Raw genomic sequence first — 20,951 nt, 5'->3', positions numbered from 1 at the left:
CTTGAGGGCATGTTTCAACAATTAATACATACGTGGTAAGGCTTCCACTGGGATTAGAGATAAAGTAAAACTGAGCCCAGCAGGTGTGATTTAGCGATTTGGTATGGCTGCCATCATATCCAGGCAGCGAATCAACAAAGCTTGATGGTAGTTACTTTGTGCAAGTAGTTACTTTGTGCAAGTAATTACTTTGTGCAAGTAATTACTTTGTGCAAGTGATTACTTTGTGCAAGTAATTATTGCACAAAGTTAAAGATAATGAAAAAAAGAAATCTCATAACTTATACACTGATGCAGATTTTAGCTTCTGAAGAAAATGTTAAACAGCGTTATCCGTGAGAAGCAAATGGAGATTCTGACAGCAATGCTCGGCGATTTATGAAGAGTTGACATTTTGCGCATATGCCCTTCGCAAAGACAAAGAGAAAAAGATGGGGAAAAGTTCTTATTTTCTACATAAAATATAACGCTGCTTAACGGGTAAGTTTAAAACTTGATTTATTATCGACTAAGAGTTGGCAAAGAAGATGTGTCTTCGCCTTTACGACAAAAAAAAAGGTTACGTCTACACTTTAATATCAACACGATCATCTGCGTGGATTTATTTTTCTATTTAAGTTTTATAGTGTTCCCGGCATTAGATCTTGTATCGGCCGCTGATCTATAGCTGACTTGTTGCACAAAAGTGGTGTTTGGATGAATAAGACGGTGTAATCTACGCTTTAATGTCGCTCGAAACCTTCTGTCTCTAAATGCATAAAGAAGAGGATTTAAAAAGGAGTTGATGCTAAAACAAACAGTTGTTAATGAACCCACCAAAATTTCTCTGGTCGTTAAAGAAACTTTACTGAAAGTTTGAGTCATCAACCATAATACTCCTATAAACACAGGAACAAGAAAAAACATCAAATTGCTTGTGACCAAGATTGAAATCTTTTTGGCCAGTTTTCCATCTCGCTTTATACCCATTTGATTTCCTGAGTTCCTCACATGGACAAAAATATGGAGATACATGGGAATAGTGATGATGTACAACAAAATTCCAATTGCGACGATACTGGCGCTGTACGCAAACGAATGAGGGATTCCCTTCGCAGGCTGGATCGGAAGGCAGAAGGTAGTCGTAGTGTATGTTCCCACACCGAAGAATGGAAGGGATGCCATAAATACAGCTATTGCCCACGAGGCAGCCATGCAATAGAGGCATGCTATTGCTGTGACAGAGATACTTGGTCTCATGGAGAAGATAATCGCTATGTATCGTTCAGTAGTCAACAGCAATGAAGAAAGAGCTGCTACAAATTGCCCGACAACCCACACAAAACCAATAGCTGGACACAAAGAGCTCATCACGCCAACGAAGGCTTGATAAGTCATAGCGTGACGTGATGACGTGATAGCAAGGGTGTACACTCCTAGGAAAAAATCACTCAGGGCCAAATTTGCAACTAATAACATACAAGGTAGTTTTCTGAGTGTTTTTGTGGTAGCCATTGTAAAAAACACTGTCAAGTTGAAGATTATTATTAATGGAGTTAACAGGTATTCAATATATAGAGCTTCATTGGCACTGTCCCAGCATCGATGCATTGGGATGACTGTCACTTCAGAGGTGAAGCATTTTTCATCGAAAGCAATTACAAATCCATACTTAGCAAATAAGCGAGATATTAATTCGACAAGGTAGCGTGAACCCCGACAGCGTGACTTTGGGTAAATGTCATACACCCCTTTCTTGAAAAGCGTCACGTTTGAGTGAGTTTGGTTCTTTATAAGTGTCTTGTTGTTGCAAGCACTGCTCCAAGTAACACCAGAGATGCGCTGAAGGCTTGACGCTTTGAGAACGTGTGAAGGAGGAACAAAGGTATTCTCAGTCACCAATAAAATTGCTTCGAGAGAAGGTAGCTCGCGGGAAATATTCCCATTCCAGGTTTTCAAGTTTTTGAATTTGAGTTCCCTTTGAGAAAAGCAAATTGGTAATTAATCGCGAGGTTGCATTACAGTTCACACGGCATCCCATGTAAATATTGATCGTTAATACATATACCACATCTTTGAGATGTGCTTTTTGCGCATGGGTTAATTCGGAGGTGATTAGCAAGCAAACTTCTTCTTCGAGCAGTCGAAGAGACGAATCACGCGTCAAGGGTTTAATTTGCGATCATTTTTCGGTATATTGAAAAAAACTACATTGATTCTATGGTTTCTACGTTTGTGGTATATACTACAACAATTATTCAATAGTCTTGATGTAAGTGAAAATTGTGGATATTGACCTTGCTGCTTGACAGCTTAGTAGATATCCACTTCGATGAATAATCGGTAAAAACATATTATGTCGGTTAAATAGATATAATGTATGTACCTAATAGGTTCACCATGGTCGTTGTTGCTGTTGTTGTCGTTTTTCGAACAAAATTCGAAATTATATCCAAAGGTATATACCAAGGCTATCTTTTTTAGCGAAAAAAGCTTACTTAGAGGTGAACAACTTCACGAAACAACTTCGAGCTAAGTTTTTAACTTGGTAATGTATATATATGACAGGTGTCAATATCAATGGTAACGAAACTGTTGAACCCAATCGAGCTTCACGATGGGCAATCTTTCACCATATTAAAGTTCACAAGGCAACCAGGCAGACAATCAGACATGGTTTGATCCTACTTTGGTGAAAGATTTAATGAATGTAATCGAGAACTTACAATTCATAGACCCAACGTTTCGACACTTATGTCTAGTGCCTTCTTCAGGGGTGATCTAATCGCTGCAAGAAGAGGTCCTTTTATATTCTCACTAATTAGTTGCCCTTTTTTCGGACGAGTTCAAATAGGCATCAGGTAGTAAGCCGCCATCATCGCGATTTAAAGGAGCGCGGACAGGCTTCCAAATAACGGCGCTATTGGTAATGTCGATTAGTAGTGATTTATCAATTTTCACCACTAATCGACGCTACCAATTAGTGAGCATATAAAAGGTCCTCTTCGTTGTTGCAGCGATTAGATCACCTGATGAGGGCATTAGACAGGAGTGTCGAAAGGTTGGTTCTATGAATTGTAACTTCTCGGTTACATAAATTAAATCCTTAAACCAGGGTAGCATCAAACCATGTCTTATATTGTTAGACCATGTTGCTGTGCTCCTCAGATACGTTGATTTAACAAACTTTAAGTGAAAACGAGTATTCTTTGAACATAAAAATTAGCTTGAAGGCAAGGGAGAACAAAACGAATAAACCAAAAAGTTATATTTGATCACAAGTTACTAAGATACTTACAGGTATTTCAAATTGATGAACTTGGCAAATGTGCCTTCTGGTATATTGGTAGCGTTATCATCTACGACAGTACTAAAAAAGAATAACCTTTGGTCAAAGTGATATAGTTTGTTAGGAAACTCGAATAAACCTCACTTCTACTTGAGCCTAATAACTATGTCGTCATTAGGCATTTTTCTATTATTATTTTTGGTTCTATATTTCAGTGAGTACCGCCATTGTTCTTGGACGACGAATGTCCGTGTACCAGTATCAAGTTTGCTTTTTGTTTCCACCAAACAGAGACTAGTTTTAATTGGGCTTCAGGTAACCCAGCACAGAACAATTAAGTCGTTCTTGTTGCAAAGTGCCCAACTGAAGAATTGAGCAAATTTAACTCGATAATGCTGCAGGAGAGTGAAAGTCTTTCAGCATTTTTCATGCTGCAGGAGAGTGAAAGTTTTTAGTTTTTTCAGCATTAGCAATGATCGCTGACATAAAAATATCTCGCATCTTTCCTCTTCAATTCAGTGGGGACACCAAGTTCTTCACTGACGTACTTAGGAACATTTTCAAAGGCGATTTCAAGCTATAACATAGAAGAAGGATAGAGAAGAAGAAGAAAGAATGTAAAATAATGAGTCATAGCTATTTACGTACAGAGCGACGATTTCCTCCGGCTTCTTTATGGAACGGTTTAAGTCGTACTTTACGTCGTCTGTATAGCAAATGACCGTCACGTTATAACTTGAATAAGATGAACAACGACAGATTGGCGTGACACACGTCTCTGTGACAGATGTTGTGAAAGAAGGGGACAAAAAGATGGCCACAAACAGAAGTGCGAAGATTTGCTTCACCATGCATCTGTTGGGAGGGAAACAAGTTGACGCCAATAGCCTTTTCAGGAAACATGAAAAGAAACCAGATCTTCGATACCTTAAAGAGACCTCAAAGGGGTCTTCACTGACCCTTTAAACATCTAGATGGCGATAACTTTGTCTAAATGGTTTGAGGTGACCAGGAGCATTGACATTTTTTCTTTGATATGACCAGTGCGAATCTAGAAAATCTCCCACCCTCCCTCTCTCCCATTTCGAATTACAGGTTTTTCCCTTTGGAAACTTAAACTTCCAATACTAGTCTATCCTTTTATACTTCTTATCGGGGCGAGATAAGGTGTAATAAAGGCAAAGAAGCAAGCACATTCTAACTTTTCTTAACATACTTAACGTTTTGATAGGATGTTAGTAACAAGTAGGGAGATGCGTGGCGTAAGGCTTAGGGCACTCCATACTCTAAATGGGAAAGGATTAGTTGGAGCGATGGCGAGGTTGCTGTGTTGTGTTCTTTACAAGGAAGTTCCCTCTAAAATTGCCCATCCACAAATGAATATAAACATGCATCAGCAAACACGTAGAGGGAACCTGATAAAATACGTGGAGGGGTGGCGAGGGATATTGTACCTATAATAGATCATCGTTCTATTCAGAGCAGGAAATGTTTTTCGGAACGCAATTTGGAAACTAACTCTTTTTGCATTCCATGAGGTCTCAAATTGACACTAAAGTTATGGGACACTTTCTCAAGGTCCGATCAGAGAAGACACTATCTATTTGTTTAAAAATATGCTTTACAAACCTGTTTGTATGATTCCCAAATGATTCCAATTCAGTTAAGCAATATTCGACAACAGTTAGCACACAAGTATAGGAATGTTACGAACGGGGTTGAATTCCAGGGCGTATCATGACCACACGCCTGTAAAAGAAGCAGAGGTGAATTTTCTATAAGTTTCAGCCATGATTAACCTCATTGTAAAGATTCATAGATATTTGGTTCAAATATCACAAATAAGAAGAAAATACAAGTTAGTAATCACTTGTATCCTATGCATGGAAAGTTCAGCTTTTCAGTTGTCTTTTTCTGATTTACTTTCAGCGAGAACCTGTTTGAATTAACATGTTTTGCTATTGTGAACAGGGTATTAGTTTCCTTGTTTGGGTACTGAGATCATCTGCGTAAGGCCAGTTCATAGAATGATCTTCGGCTAAAAGGAAGGTCTTCGGTGTCCGGGACTTAGGTTTTTCGGCATAATGAGTAGAAGTAATCAGCAGAGTCAGTGGCGATCACACATTAAAATCTTATTCGCATGGAGAAGTGAGACCATACACCATGACCTCGCGCCAAATACCCTTCGCCCTCTCCCCCCTCCCCCCTCCCCTAGGTCGATAGGTATTTGCAATATAGCAGCAAATATATTATCTTTAAACACAAGACAGGATTATATACATAAGTAGAGGGTGTGCTGGAAATTTAATAAAAACTCTTCTATAACAGAACAAGAAACTCACAATTAATCGAAACACACAGCATATTCCTTTATTTGTATGTTACTTTAAGTTTAACTTTAAAATCTCTACTCGCCACAGAAAACGCAAGAGAGCCGTGCGGCCGACTGCGGGTATTACGGCTTTTTCCAGACCAGCACGCAATAACCTTTTTGGACACACGTTAGCTTCCATTGTGGCTTTCTATTGGATTGCGATATGCCTTTCAAGGGATATGATTATATTTCCATTACAACTGAACAAGTCAGGCGAAATCAACGAAAAACTAAGAAAAAAACTTCCGTCTGACTAGAAACCCAAAGCACTGATGGAATATCTATCAAACTGTTGAGCCAGTTTATAAGCAAATACAACTCTTGTCTTTGGTTTAAGAATTGGAGAAAAAACAATGTGCAATATTCTCACCTTAAAGTATGGAGTCCATTTGAACTGTGGCCGTCAGATGCGAGAGACTAGCGAAATTACAGATCCTACCGGTAATTAAAATCTAGAATAACAACTCTCAAGCATTACGAGTTGTAATATATGTAAATAAAAATGACAACCATATCAAAAAGTCCTGTTAGTAATTCCGGCAGGTGCATGAACCTTGTTGATATTATCTAAAAAAAACTTGACATCAGAGGGGGTCCGAACGGATTAAATTTCCAAATTGCCTAAGATCAAGGGATGTCTTTCGATCGTGTTATGAATAATATTGCGACCAGTTTCTGAATATGATAAACTAACGAATCTTTATTTCACTTCATTAACAAATTGTAAAGAACGCAAAACGTTCTGGTGTTTAAAGCTAAAATGACATTTTCAGTAACACGATAGAAATTTGATTTACATTTTGGAAAAAAGTTGAAACTTCTCTACCATAAAATTAAAAACTGATCTATGCGGTAGACCTTGAAAAGGGAGAATATGACGAATAAACTTTCCAATCTCGAAAATTGATGATTAGGCTTTGGGTATTTTAGCTAACAAACTCAGCAAGGTAAGGTAAACATGTTGTTATTATTTTCTGCAACAAGTCCAATGCCGCACGATCCTAAATCGTTATTCAAATTTGGGTGCTGTTCTCGAAATCAATCTAACACGCATATTTTATGAAGGAAAACAATATATTATTTACACTCTCTCTTCAAATTCATCTTTTAATTTTTTTCTTGAAATAAGAAATGTATATTTAAAGAATATATTTAAAATTAGCAACGGGCGACATTGATGCCTAACAATTTTCAATTTCATAGGAAAACAAGTCGACACCAAATCTTCTATTTGGCTGCTAGAAACACATCACTAAACAACTTCGAAAAAAAAGGAGAGATAACATCCTAATAATACATGAGCAAAATATTCCATCGCAAGAAAGGAGAAGACTGGATAAAGTAAAGCAAAAATCGAAACATCAGGAAATCTAGATGGTATAAATTTCAAATCGGAAGCGATTGAGGCCGATAAAGGGGTGACAGATGCGATCAAAAGCTTTCTGCTTACCATTTACCGCTTTGTAAAAATAATTTCTTCTCCCTTAATTCTAAAATGCTAATTTTTCAATTTTGAAACTTAAACCATAACTCCATATTTACTCTCGTATAACTAGTACCCCAGAGGTCGTGAGGTTAAATTTGTAACTTGTATTTGTAAGCCTGGCATGAGTACGTTTTAAATTTTGTCGTTATATTGGTAATAACAAAAAATAACGATAACAATAATGATAATATTGATAACATACAGTGAATCCAAGACCGGAGACTTTAAACTATTGTACATAAATGAATTAAAAAATAAATGCAAAACTAAACAACTTCGGAAAAAAAAGAAAAAAAATACATACTTGGCAGGCACTATTGTTGCTAAGGTATTACTTATTGCTCAACAGATAAACATTCGCTCCCTCATTTTTAATGACCCTGATGAGTTATTTTTCATATTTTGTAACATAAACCTTGACGATAATCCTAATACTGAGTATCAGAGCTCATCTCAGTACGCTCTTTATAGGTGGTGCCGCTTAAGGATACTTGGGCTTTGGAAATCTTTCCTTAGGTGTTATTACGATTCGCACTTAATTTTTTAGCCAAACTTTCACATTTGAGTAGCCAGATATCCTATGGCGATCAAACAATGGACACAATAAAGTAAACAGTACGTTTCCATGAGCGCTCGCAAAGACGCAACTGTTAAAATGAAATAACAATTCGTGGGTTATTTTTACTGCTTGCGCATATTACACAAACCTTTTGACACAGCTTTATGTTCATCAAAGGCAATTCATACTATTACCAATGACAATTTACACGCACCTTCTACTTACAGCATTTTCCTACAATTCAAAAGGGATGAATTTAAAATCGGGGTCTATTTATTTGTTTCACTTGACACAAAGACGTGGCGTGGGAAAAATGTCTGTGTTCATGGCCAGTTTTTATTTGAGGATGCAAGCACGGTTCGAGAAGAGTGACAAAACATCATTGAACGTTTAATTAAATTTTTTAAATTAAAAACATTTTCTTTACCTGTTTTACAACGTTCAAAAAAAGAAAGAAAAGAAAATTATGGTCGTCTTTGTTTGCTGAGAGCATTCTCTTATCTACTGTTAAAAACACCCTCCAAACCTAGTATAAAATATAGAAATGTTGCCATGAAGCTTAAGAAATGTGAGTGTAGCAAAGGAATTCTCTTGCCACTAAATTGCATTTTGATATCGAATGGAGTAATCTCGCTGAGAAATAGAGCAACATTATGCTAATGTGTATAATGAAAAAGCTGCAAGGCAATTCAGCAAAAATAAACTTGAAAATGCCCAAAGCTACCTAAATTTCCCACCTTTTTAGGACAAAATTAACCAAGAAAAAATACTAGCATACACTGTATCTCCATTTCTTACAAAAGACACTGGTTGCAACGACATATTGTGGTGTTATCTTCCTGAGTAACAGGAACGTGTAACATCGAGTATACATAATAAGAAATTTGATTGAGATTTCTCGTCGAGTACCTTTAGTCGTTCTCGGGCTGTTTCTTGAAATATCTCACTAAAAATTCAGTCTCTGTTTTAGACCTCTTATGTCCACTCCCTGAGCCGTAATAGCCGCAAATGCGATAGTCAACTCCTATTACGGAAAGATAACATCGTAAAGATCACTTGTAGGTCACGGAGGCCATCAGAAAGGATGTAAATATAATCATGTGTGACGTCAAGCGGTAATCTTTTAGAATGTTATACCATTAATAAATTGATAAGTTTTCATCGCTGTGTAACTTTGCCATTGTCTAATATTCTCGGAAGGAAACGAATAATTCAAATAAAACGCTTTCAATCGAAATTAAGCTAATCGAAAACATCACGTATTTTGAAAAAAAAAGATGTGTAGGGCTTTCCGGTGCAATAAAATTTCTTTGAATCATAGGATCATAATTTTTCAATTTTTAATATAAACAAAACTTTATTCCTAATGATTTCAGAGGAGTCAGTCTGTGTGTCTTCCTAATTCTGCTAATTTGAAATAAAATTAATGACGAAATTTTGTTTTCTCCGCAGGATAACACTTAAAACACCAAATTTCGCTGACATCTGTAGACATTCCTAAAAGTATATCTGCATAATCAAATCTAGATTGACATCAAAATGATCACAAATGGAATTATTTACTTCTCAAACATATATCAATTTATTTAAGCTGACATTTAAACCTATATTTATCATAAGAAAGTTTTCTGTGTTCAAATAGAATAAAGGACTATTTTTTTTAAAAAATCTGATAACTCCGATAATCACTTTACTACATTTTTTCCTTAAAGCGACTCAAAAGGACAACTGAATAGGAGGGTAGAATGATAAATCATTTATGTTAATTTGCCTCTTAGCTTAAAAAAGTGTAAGACTTTTCCCTTACTTCAATTTAACCAGCCTGACGTACGTATGTTCCGCACCAGACACGTGGAGCTCTCATACAGAAGAAATATTTAATCTTAATACAAAATTATTTCACCGGCTAGGAGTGACGTTTTTTCATTGTAGCCGAAGGAGGTCTTAATAAGGTTGTGCAAAGATGTGAAAATGTCACAAAATTTTACAGAGAACTCAGAACGATACAAAATTCTGTTTTTTTTTTGACTGGTTGCCAAAGATTCATTATGTCCAGACCCTAATGTGCAAGTCGTTTTTGACCTTGCACGAAACTGGTAATAAAATGACCATCATAACACAAAAGACGCAACTTGTAGCTAAAGAGTTCTGTTATTTGCGTTAAAATAGTAATTAGAAAATTATAGAGAAAACCATTTGTCAGCCGACAGATTTACTAAAGACCTCTTTCTTAATTCTTTTAAGTGGAGTTCGAGGTTCTACTGAAAATATTCCCAATAAGAATATGCAGTGTAATACTTAGGCCAAACGTTAGTTTACTAAAGTGGCCGCTGAAAAGAGTTTCTAAAACTGACCGGTTTGGAGCGTTAGCCTTTCGGGTTGATTCTCGAAAAGTCAGCTTAAGAAATTTTTTACGGTTGCCAATTATCAACTCAATTGATTAAAACCAAATTATCTTGTAAAAAAAAGACCCCTCGGACGCAGCAATAACGAATATTTAGAAACTTACCCCATTTCATCATTTATTGAAAGCGTGATCAGGTGATGGATTTCAACTGGCCTACATGTCAAATTTGAATGATTTGGTTTTCGTTTTGCATTTGCACTGAATTACGTTCTTACGTTGTTTAAAGGAAACTTAGCGCAAGTTGATGTTGAAAACGTGAGGTCACCCTATGTCTTGCAATTTGGTTTAAGCAGGATTCTGCCGCTGATAGTTAAAACAAATATGTCAATAGTCGGAAAAATATATATATATATAAGTCATAGCTAGATAATTTGTCGTTGGGAAAATATTAAAGGAAATGACGCTAAAAGCAATCAGAGAAGAGACCAATTTTTTTGGATTGTTAATTGTACCTTTTTGCACCAGTTGGTGGTATAGGAGTTAAGTAGCTAAGCATTTTATCTCCTTCATTGGCTGAACTGAAAGGTAATTTAGCTCATGTTTTCTATTACGTACCAATTACCCTTATCTAAACAGGAGAAGTATGTTCCTGAAGTCAAACAATTTTTTCCAGCATTCTAGAAGAAACAAAAATGTATAACTAACAGCGTTTTCACTTTCCAAAGAGGGACATTGCGTTTCAAACATCATTTCTGAAAATGCCTATAATCCGGTTCCAAACGCAGCCATTTTTGAAAATAACTTAGTAACTATACCACGCAAACTAAACCGCATTACTATTAAAGGGAAAATTAAGACGAGTATTTTCTAAATCTTAAGAGGAACATTAGGACGCTATTACTTGCTGTTTACACTAATGGTTCTCTGATAACTTAACTTGAACTCATGCCAAAGTTGTCAATGTAAAACATGAGGATAAACGAAAAAGAGAAATACTGACAAAACTGCCATCACGTGTTTCTTCTCCTGCTTGAAATGGTCCGTAAGAAATTATTACGAAGAACTTCCTTGCCTAAGGGGAAAATATACTTGAATTTTGGATGAATGGTAGAGAGGGGAAATCATATCTGTCGCAGTGTTTTCACAGTTATGTAATTCTAGTCGGTGAAGAATGGAAATGTAGGAAGGGTTTGTTCGTTACAAAGTAAAGGCGTTGATCCAAATCCTTCGCCCTGAGTTTAGAGATTATATTCAAATTTATCTACATCATATTCCAAGATCAATCTCCCAAAGCTGATAACAGTACTTGAATTCTCCAGATGACAGAAATCAGATTTACTCTTATAAAAATTTGCACATTCAGGAGCAGTTTTCCTTGGTAAAAGTAGCTCTTGCAGCTGTAATGTAAAATGACAACAATCCCGCAAATCTCTTTACTTTTGCCCCTTATCATAGTACTTAAAAACAGTTGTGGCGCATATCATTGTTCAGTTCTAAACGCCTGGCTTCTAAATAATCAAGGATTTGGCGGGGGGGGGGGGGGGAAGATTGCTTAGTATCAATTAAGGAATAAAATTTAAGTTATTAAAATTATGGTTATGGGTCATTAGTCGTTGAGGCGGTATCCTGTAAGTGTTCCAATTATTCAATTAGCATGGCTTAAAGCATTTAATGAGAACCATCAAAATTCTTTCGGGACCCTTTGGGGTAAAAAGCGAAAAATAAAACGTCATATAATATAATACATCAACAACGAGTTAATTTGACAGTGGCCAATATTTTCCTTCCTGTAACAGTATTTCTTAGTAGTTTTCGTGTTGCCCTTCGCGAGGATCTCCTCGTCATCCGCACGTCCAAACGCTTGAATCTGTTGTTTGTCTTGTTAGGGCCAGTTGACGGGGTTCAGGAACACTGGAATCTACGACGAAGCCCTCAAAATATCTTATACATTATGTTCAGTCTTCATGGACAAAGACGGCCGGAGCGTGGTCAGACTTCTCGACCTGTTGTTGCGGGGTAATGCTTGGCTAATAGTCTTCGATAATTAGGAAACAAACATGAGAAATCTAAATAAAAAAAAGTGATCCTAGCGAAGAGGGTTGTGGTAAGACGAAATATTCATTGTTGCAACGACTGCCACATGGTAGCAATTTGACAACAAATTTAAGAGAGAGCGAAGTACAGAGAGCGTGCTGACGACACTATTGTTCGCTATGCAAATAAAGTTTGTTTTGAAAATTCATGTAGAAGTGGTTAGTGATGAATATTTATCGAAACGCAATGAAGTTTTTTTAGTATAAACTAAGACAGGAAGATAACATAGCACAAAAAGATGATATTAACTCGTTTTTTCCTGCAAGAATTACAATATTTTCCGGCGCAAATCCCGTGCACGTTGTCCGGGAGTGAATAGTGTGAGGATATTACGAGTTTTAGCAGCCAACGAGAGCGTTTCATCAACGCTATCCATTGTTTTACTAAACAATAGTCCATGATATCATGACATGAGACATATCTTTCTCAGCTTGCAAAATTTTAAAACCACTACACGGGCGAGGGGCTTCGAAATTAGGCAGACTTTAAACTCGACAGAATAAATGCAATATCCGCTGCATTTATTGCACTCATCATGGCAACTTTTGTTTATTGATTGATTGCTCTCGCCCAATTAGATTTCTCAATGAAATTATTGGTGTGTGACACTAAGTTGCTATAGATTGTGCTAATAAAAATAGCATATATCCAAATGATGCTCAAAATCATGTTCTAAATTATGCTTTCGTATAAAAATTATGCTAGATTGGCTTAAAGAATGCTTTTCAAAAAAAAAGTCCAAGTTACACATTTACTGTTAACTGCACCCACAGTGCCACTGTACACTGCCTCTCTGTATCCTGCCACGTTCAGTAAAATTGGTTGGCTCGACTGTTATTGTGCTTGAGCTGAGTTGAAGAGTGTGGAAATCTTTGTGTCAAAGACGATCGAGAGTATTAGAAAATTCAGAACAACTACATATCCATACCCAAAGATTATACCGTAATCAAAAATGTAGCAAAAAGCAGCGACATTAGAGGAAACCCAAACGGCAGCTAATCTATTACAAATGAGCGCTTCAAAGTTATAATTTTTTTCATTTCTAAGCCCCAGCAATAGGGCGAGAAATCTGTCCACGCTAGCTTATGGCCCTTATTGTCATCAAAGACACTGAACAGAATGCAGGGCTTTTGATGAATTCAGTGTTTGTAAAACTAGGGAATCCTATAATTCGAGATAATAAGCACTGAGAGGTGGAATAGCAAGACGGAGTGGGGAACCAACAACGGATCAGTAGTCGCCTCCCCCCTCCGTAACTTCCAGAATATTTGAGAAATGACAATGAAACTTAGAGGGTATATAGTATGTCTGAACATCTATCTTTTGGTATACGTCACGTGGTATGATGACGTCATGTCTTGTGACAATTATAATCCGCCATCCTGGATTTCAAACTTTTTCAAAAACCTCAGAAAACCGCCACAAATTACTGAAAAGTCCTTAAAAACTTTAAACAAGAGAGGATAAAATTATCCTCTCTTGCTTTGAAAGGTTGCCAAAAAGGCCTAAAAAGGTGAAAATTACTACATTAAACCTAATTTCCATTACTAAAAACACAAAAATTACGAATTTAGAAAGGATGTCTGTCAAAATGACATTACCATGGCAACGTTAAGTTCCCGAAACGACAACCTGTCATACTAAATTATTTCCAGATAAATTTTAGATAAAGCTGCCAAGTTTGGCAGCGTTTGGTTGATTATTGAAAAAGTTATAGACGCTCAAAGTCAGCGCGGGCACTCCCCCCCTGGTCTGGATAGGGTTCAAAGACCATAAACCGACTCTCGCCGTCTATTCTTTTTATCAGAACGACCAATCCAAAATCAGCAAACTCGTTCGACTCTGAACGAATAGAAGCGTCCACCCATTGAACATAGGGGGAAGTAAAAAATATCGGCTACCTTCATCGAATAATCAAACGGCGACATAATAAATTTATACTTAGCAAACGCGCTTGGACCAGCTTATTAACTTACAAGCTTGATCGCAGTAGAAAAGTTTGATTGCAATTAAACAAACAAATTAATAAAACGTACCTTGTAGTCGCTCTTTAGATAGCGCTTGCTTTCCCTTAGGATGGTTTCTTGCTGTTTTGCCCACCCCATCCCTTGCCCGGCGTCCCCAAGCATCTCGGCTACTTTGCATAAATCGTCAAATGCCTCTGCCCCTGAAGAACTAATGTAATCGAGTCCTTGCAAGGACTTCCTCACAGACGCGGCGCAGACACTTAAGATACGCAATAGGGTGCTGCGACTGAGGGCTTTAAATCCTGTCTCCTCACAATACGCGAGGTACTGCTTTACCAATCGTTCTGGAACCATGGTTCGTATAACGTTGGGAACTTTGATTGTCTCTTTTGATGACAACGTTATAGTCCTTTCCCCAAAGGGCAAGTCCTGGATAACATGTGCACTTGTGATAAATGTGATAAAGTGATCTATTTGTGCAGTGGAAACACGCATCACAGGGGCTTGCGCTGACGATACAGGTGCTCCTCTCCCGTGTTTCAGGCAATGACGTTTGGCCTCGGTAAAACGACAACTTGACAGGTCTGGTATCCAAAGTCGCAACTTCTTAAACGACACTTTATCGGTCATGATAGACAGAATTTGCCGACGCGTCTCCCAACATCCAGCAGCGTGGTAGCAATCAGCAAGCGCTCCTAGTAGGGTTTCATCGACAGTTGTCTCAGTTTCCTCGTCACTTGACAAAGTTCTTTGGATGGCTTGCGAGGAACACATTGCCTGGAACAACTCAGCAGGACTTTTGAGCGCGATATCTTCCATTATGGCGGTCACACCTTGTCCAGCTTTTCGTATGTAGTAACGCTTTGTTCTCTCACTTGCGATCTCCCACGGAGTGTTAAGCCTACAACGGACTGGACTGGTATCTCGGGATTGCAAATACTCGTTAAGGGCGTCAGCAGGTTTGTGTTCTGCCTGTGCACCGCGAAGATCATCGAACGTTACTTCAAAAGAAGTGCATGTGTCGTCACTTTCAGGAATGTAGAAACTTCCTCCTGGTGTTATGGGAGTACTGTGAGGAACACCAGCGTAATCCTCCCCCACGTCCTACAAATGTAACCACGCGTGTACAGTAAACACCTGAATATAAGAACATTGATTTCGGGCTTCTGGCTGATCGTGTTTTTGTTTAATGGGTGTTTAGTGGAAATCAGCCTGAAAGCGTTATTAAATTGTTCTTAAAATTTTTTTCAGAAATAGTATACATTATACATCACTAGAGGTGTAATTAGCATACAATGTTTCATTACTTGCACTAAAAAAAATTCAAATTAAAAGTAAATAAATACTATCAATGATATAAGTAAACACGAATTTTCTTAGTTTTTCTAGACCAGCTTTCTTTTTCTGGTATCCTTTTTCTTTTTTAAACATAAAGAACATGTTTATTTTTTAGGCTGAATTTGTTCTTCAGTATATAAATGGTGTTTAATTGCCCAATTTTTAGCCTGATGTTCTTAATCCACGTGTTCTTGTATGCGGTTGTTTACTGTTAGTATTACTTTGCGTTTCTGTTTTTCTTAGAGAAATAAGAAAACATAAGTATGTAACTTGGTAGAAAGTCATAACGTGTTTAATTCCAAGTGCTTTATTTGACTGGGCTACACTGGCGCTCAAATTCTGAAACATCAGGCACGGTGAGAAGTAATAGAAAAAACGAGATGGAGGCCAGCACAAGTAGGAAGTCTCAACTTACATGAATTGACTTCCAATGTCGTGCATCGGCTTGAATGTAATTATTTAATATTGATAGCGCTATTCATAAATGATGGAGATTGTTTTGCCAAACAAACGAAACTGCTGGAAAATTCCTTGCGTTGAAATCTCAACGTGATCAAATAAGATGCAACCCATAGTAAGTTTATGCAAGTCTACACAAGTGAGTGTCTATCAGAAAACAGGTCATGTTTAATCACAAATTTTCTTAAAATCGCAATTGATAATGCCCTTTCACCGCGAAAGTACATGTGAAAACTACTGAAACTACTACGTACTGTCACTAAAGTGGCTCACCAAAGAAACATTTTCAATTCCTTTTGCAATGCCAGCTATACTTGAGCTACAGGCTTCTGTAACCGTTATCTTGGTATCCGGAACAATGGCCGTCCTGCAGTCACGACAAATTCCTACACACACAAAAAAATGATAAATTATAATCGAACTGTTCGTAAAGTAAAACTAATTTATCAATACTAATGGCTCAGTCAATTCCCAGCCCGCTCATCCCCCGGGGCATTTGTCTTTGATTTTTGAAAATGTGGAAAATGCCCCACGGTGAGGCAAGCTCACGCATACAAGTAATCATTCCCAAATAAATGTAACTTCATTAGAACGACTGGAGCCTGCAACAGCTTCAATCGCTTTTTAACATCTAAAACTGCAACTCTTTTGCTTCCCGGCGTTCTTCTTTGCTTCATCTCTCGTTTGCACACGGAAACAACAGTGCAAATATTTGTACAGTGTTGGGGCAGAACCATTTACAGTAAACTCTCGCTTTGCGGACACCTCGCTATTACGGACATTCGCTATTACGGACAAAATTCAGACCCCCGACAAAAGAGGTTTGTCTGGAAATGACTCCAAGCATTACGGACTCTCACTACAGTGAAAACCCGATATAACGATAAAGCTGAAAAATAACCAAACATATCGTTATATCGGGGTAAAAGGAGTCAAAGAGAAGCTGTCGACGGAAACTTTACAGATGCTCGGTTACTGTATTAAATTCAATGTTTTGCTTAAATTGTGACTGTGTACTGTGTACTCATTCTCGTCGTTATATCGGGAATATCGTTATATCGAAGATCGTTATATCGGGGTTCTGTCCCATACAGTTTACTGTAACATTTGCTGGGACATAGAATATCCATAGTTATACCGGGAATATCGTTATATCGAGGATCGTTATATCGAGGATCGTTATATCGGGGTTCCACTGTATTACGGACACTAAACGACGTCCCGAGGGTGTTCGTTGTAACGAGAGTTGACTGAAAAGATCACGTTGTTTTTGACAATGCTTCACAAACCGGGCTGATCGTCTTTGGAAAAGGCCCCACACTGGGGTAGGGGAATGGGAATGAATAAACGAACGAACGAACGAACAAACGAAAATGAATAAGAATGAGAATGCCTGGGGGAATTTCGGGCTTGGATAGGCCCTTTTACAGTTGCGTGCTTAGATACCAAGCCTTTGAGTGGAAGCGAGGCTCAAGTTGACCTTGTTTTGATACAAGCCCTGTTACTTTTGATATGCAAATCCTTTAGTTGTTATGCTAACCACTTTTTGATCTCTATCGTGTCAAGGTCAACACAAACCTCGCTTTCATACAGAGGCCTGGTTAAATATCACAGAACTGTAAAATGGTCTATTGACAGAGACAAAAACAGTTTTTTAATCCTACCCTCCCTTTCGCTTTTCAAATCACCTGCCCGTCCCCTCGCACCAACAACGCAACAACGTCCCCTAAATCTATCCATCACTCTTCCCTAAGAGCAGTTTTGCGGTGTAGTGAGTGGCCCTGAGCCCCTGACCAAAATAAATATCTCGGTCCCAGGCCGCATGGTGAGATAAGGAAAGAGGTGTATTAGTTTTTGGCGACAAGAAGTTAACAAAAAAAAAACACACTGATAAAAAATAATTTGATTAAACTAGCTCACGCTACAAAATTAAATGGCTGGTTAAATGTGTGCTTCAGTGGTAGTACTAATTTAAATGTGCCAATTTTGTTTTTACTAGTAACTTCTTGTCCTGTTTGTCATAGCGTCCTATTGTAAGTTAACATCATTACAAAGATTTACCAGATCCAACAGGGAGGAATATTCTCGTGCGTCGAAGGATTGCCTTCGTAAGCGCTTTGTTTATACCACGGTCACCCTTTCGTGATTTCCCTTCCTTGGCATGCCTCGATAATTCGGATGGGATACGGCACCGTTGCGAGCCTCTTCGCCATCCAATGCCCAAAGAGGAGCGATGGGCTGGGCAGATAGTCATGTCCGAAATATTGGAAGGCAACGTGAATATCGATGCCCGTGCTAAAATGAGATCGACTTCCGATTCAACATCATTCACGCCCACAGCCTGTTTGTGCGCTGAGATGTCTTTCTTACATAAGCGCAGAGGGACTATAAGAGAAGCTTTTCCTGCAACTCGACTTCTTGGGAGCAGCATCCCCCAACTAATCTTTGAAAGGAGCAACTGATTTCCATTTGGTACGCTCACCTCTTAAAAAAATCGGCGGCCAAACGAAAACACCATTTTAGTTTGTTTTGGAAAATTTATGGCGCGACGCTGTTATATGGTTAGAAACTGTGCCTAATCTAATTTATTTTTTTAGCGCTGAGTATTTTAGAAAGCTACTCCCAATTTAATTTTTCCACTCCCGCACCTGTCTACCCTGCAAGCCGTCGCAATTTACAAAATAGGATAACACATTTTTTTACGTCGTTAAAAATTAATGCAGTGAAATTTCCTCTATGCTGTAGTAACATATACCTAATTCATTTAACAGTCTAGGGTGACCATGACGCATGAGTGGTATTGCGCTTAAAAATTGCAAACAACGGTAATTTTAAATTCTGGATTTAAAACTTTTTCCCGGAAATAAAAAATAGGGGATAAGAAGGAAAGAAAATAAGAGCGTATTGGTAACCGAGCCTCCTTTCGAGTGACATGTTATTGCGTGACACCATCGCAAAAAACGAACGTCAATGATTCATTTCATCTGTCAGGATGCTCTGGCTCGTTCTATAAAAAAAAAAACCTTCGTGAGATGTTTTCACTGTGATTTGGTATACACCGCCTGTAGTGCTGTACTATCGAAGCTGTTGTCAAGTCTCTTTATAACAAGATTGAGGCAAGGAACCAATCTTAGAAAGGTGTTTTTCGCCAGGTGAGCTTAAGAAATCCAGTTTACAATCTAGTATAGGTCAAAGCGATAAGATTTTGTTGGAATTATGGCTTCGATAATAAAAAGCCTAATTGGATTATCTGCGGTTGTTTACATGGCGGCATTGCGATTTGCACAAAATAGACCGGGCTACTTCTTCGCAGTAATTAAGAGCCCCAATTAATTTTTATATCCATGGAAAGAACATTCTTTCCACTTTGTAAAAATGCTCATCTCAAGTGATTCCGAGTTATACCAGGTAGGAAAAATTTTTATTGAAAAACTGCTCCAAAATGTAATTTTTAATCAATCAAATTTTGGCTATTTTCAAATATTCGCCAATAATTCATAGTTATGTCAACAAGCCCGTTATTAGATTCAAATCATTTTTTAATACCTCGTATACAAATAGATAAAATTCAGAAAGACTTGCTTTCTTTTGCGCTTTTGAGGAATAAAGATTTTGTTGCCCTACTCGTCGACTTCATTTCGGCCATTTTATGGCGGTTGGGGCTCGATACAGTGTTTGGTGATTTTCTAGAAAATAAAAACAGCTCTGAACAAAAAAATTATTCCACGTTTATAGACTTACCCTAAGGTATCTCTGAGCGGAATATGAGGATAGTGATTTTTCCGATCATGTGCGATCTACGGTCGAGTCATCCAAACCTACTGGAAATTTCGCGATACAGAAAGGCGGTGTACCGTGCACTGTGGGTGCAGTTAGCATTAGCTGTTTGTTATCTACCATTTCATATATTGATTGTGGTGGCCCGGAAGACATTTTCGTCGCATATAGTCGTCACCAGAGAAATAGCAATCCCTTACTTTACTTTTCTTCAGCTTGACGTTAAATCCGTTCCTTTACCGCTGGAAGATTTTTGAAGTGAGACAAGCAGCAAAGCAGAAAATCAGACAAGCACTTCCCTGTCCATGAAGTTAACTCTTCCTCGAGCAAACATTTTATTAATTGTTTCGAGGCTGACTTAAAAATTTTCGGTTGCATTAAGACAACGTTTGTCGGTTTCGTTATGTGAAAGTTAATGACTGTTATATCGGTGTACAAGCTTTTGTTAGAAGATTTTATTTCCAGTTGAACAAAAAGAATAGACAGAAAGTGTAACCATATTTTTCATGGGAAAGCACTTATTATGAATATAACAACTCATAATATATGCATGCACGTATGGTGTTGAAACAAATTGGACGTTGTTCGATATCACTTCATTATTTTGTTTCCTACGTAATATGAAAGTGTCAATTAGAAAAAAGTTGCAAATCCAAGAGCAGTAAAGATGACCTTTTGATGTTTTTTTTTTTTTAATGGACGAAAAATAGTGCGTCAATTTCTTTTGATCATGCTCAAATGAAGCGCTTGACATTCACGCCTTTTTGAAAGGCAGTCATAATGTCAATTATACACTTAAATTAAATTTGTTTAAATATTCGAAAAATGCCAATATTGCGTACGAAAGTGACAAGGACGCATCCAAACCAGTCGCTAGACACTTTAAACTCTCTATCACTCTAAGCAGCATATGACAGCTTGCAGCCTTTCCCTACATCTAGGCAGTTCGGAAAGCCGCAAAACTCTAGAAAATTTTATCTTTTAACTCAGCACTCCTGATCCCCACGGTATCAACGAGCGCTTTTCATTCCAAATATAATGTAGCACATTATTATTTCCTTTGGTTGCAAATAATTTTTTTGCTTAACTACAGATTTTATCATTGATTGCAAAAGGATAAAACTTAGAGATGTTTGCGTCTGACTCGCAATGAAAAGTCATTCCTAAATTAAATTCATTACTCAAATAGGAAGTTGTGTCGCATAATAATGTTTACTAACACACTTCCGTCCATATCCTGTGACGTTCATGGATTGACAGCAGGAATGAAGTACTAAAATAA

The 20,951-nt window shown here is 37.7% G+C and overlaps 2 protein-coding genes across 4 annotated transcripts; both read right to left on the bottom strand.

The window, feature by feature from the left end:
• Positions 1-539: 539 nt before the first annotated feature.
• On the bottom strand, positions 540-8,737 carry LOC131773600 (thyrotropin receptor-like). Of its 3 annotated transcripts, none has more exons than XM_066159285.1 (5): positions 8,597-8,737; positions 4,898-5,017; positions 3,917-4,156; positions 3,278-3,349; positions 540-1,957 (listed from the first exon to the last, which is right to left on the bottom strand). In XM_066159285.1, the coding sequence occupies exons 3-5, from the start codon at positions 4,117-4,119 to the stop codon at positions 610-612; spliced, it is 1,623 nt and encodes a 540-aa protein (XP_066015382.1). In that variant the 5' UTR covers positions 4,120-4,156; positions 4,898-5,017; positions 8,597-8,737; the 3' UTR covers positions 540-609. The 3 variants fall into 3 exon arrangements, with proteins under 3 accessions (XP_066015382.1, XP_066015381.1, XP_066015383.1); XM_066159284.1 differs by having other exon boundaries at positions 3,917-4,123; XM_066159286.1 differs by lacking the exon at positions 8,597-8,737 and adding an exon at positions 6,013-6,074.
• A 4,860-nt stretch (positions 8,738-13,597) lies between these two features.
• On the bottom strand, positions 13,598-14,948 carry LOC136277181 (uncharacterized). The gene is made up of 2 exons (XM_066158874.1): positions 14,165-14,948; positions 13,598-13,633 (listed from the first exon to the last, which is right to left on the bottom strand). The coding sequence occupies exons 1-2, from the start codon at positions 14,912-14,914 to the stop codon at positions 13,598-13,600; spliced, it is 786 nt and encodes a 261-aa protein (XP_066014971.1). The 5' UTR covers positions 14,915-14,948.
• Positions 14,949-20,951: the final 6,003 nt, after the last annotated feature.

Source organism: Pocillopora verrucosa, chromosome 12, assembly GCF_036669915.1.
Source record: "Pocillopora verrucosa isolate sample1 chromosome 12, ASM3666991v2, whole genome shotgun sequence".
Lineage (NCBI taxonomy): Eukaryota > Metazoa > Cnidaria > Anthozoa > Scleractinia > Pocilloporidae > Pocillopora > Pocillopora verrucosa.
Note: the sequence above shows the minus strand (reverse complement) of the source record. Positions and strands in the feature narration are given on the sequence as shown.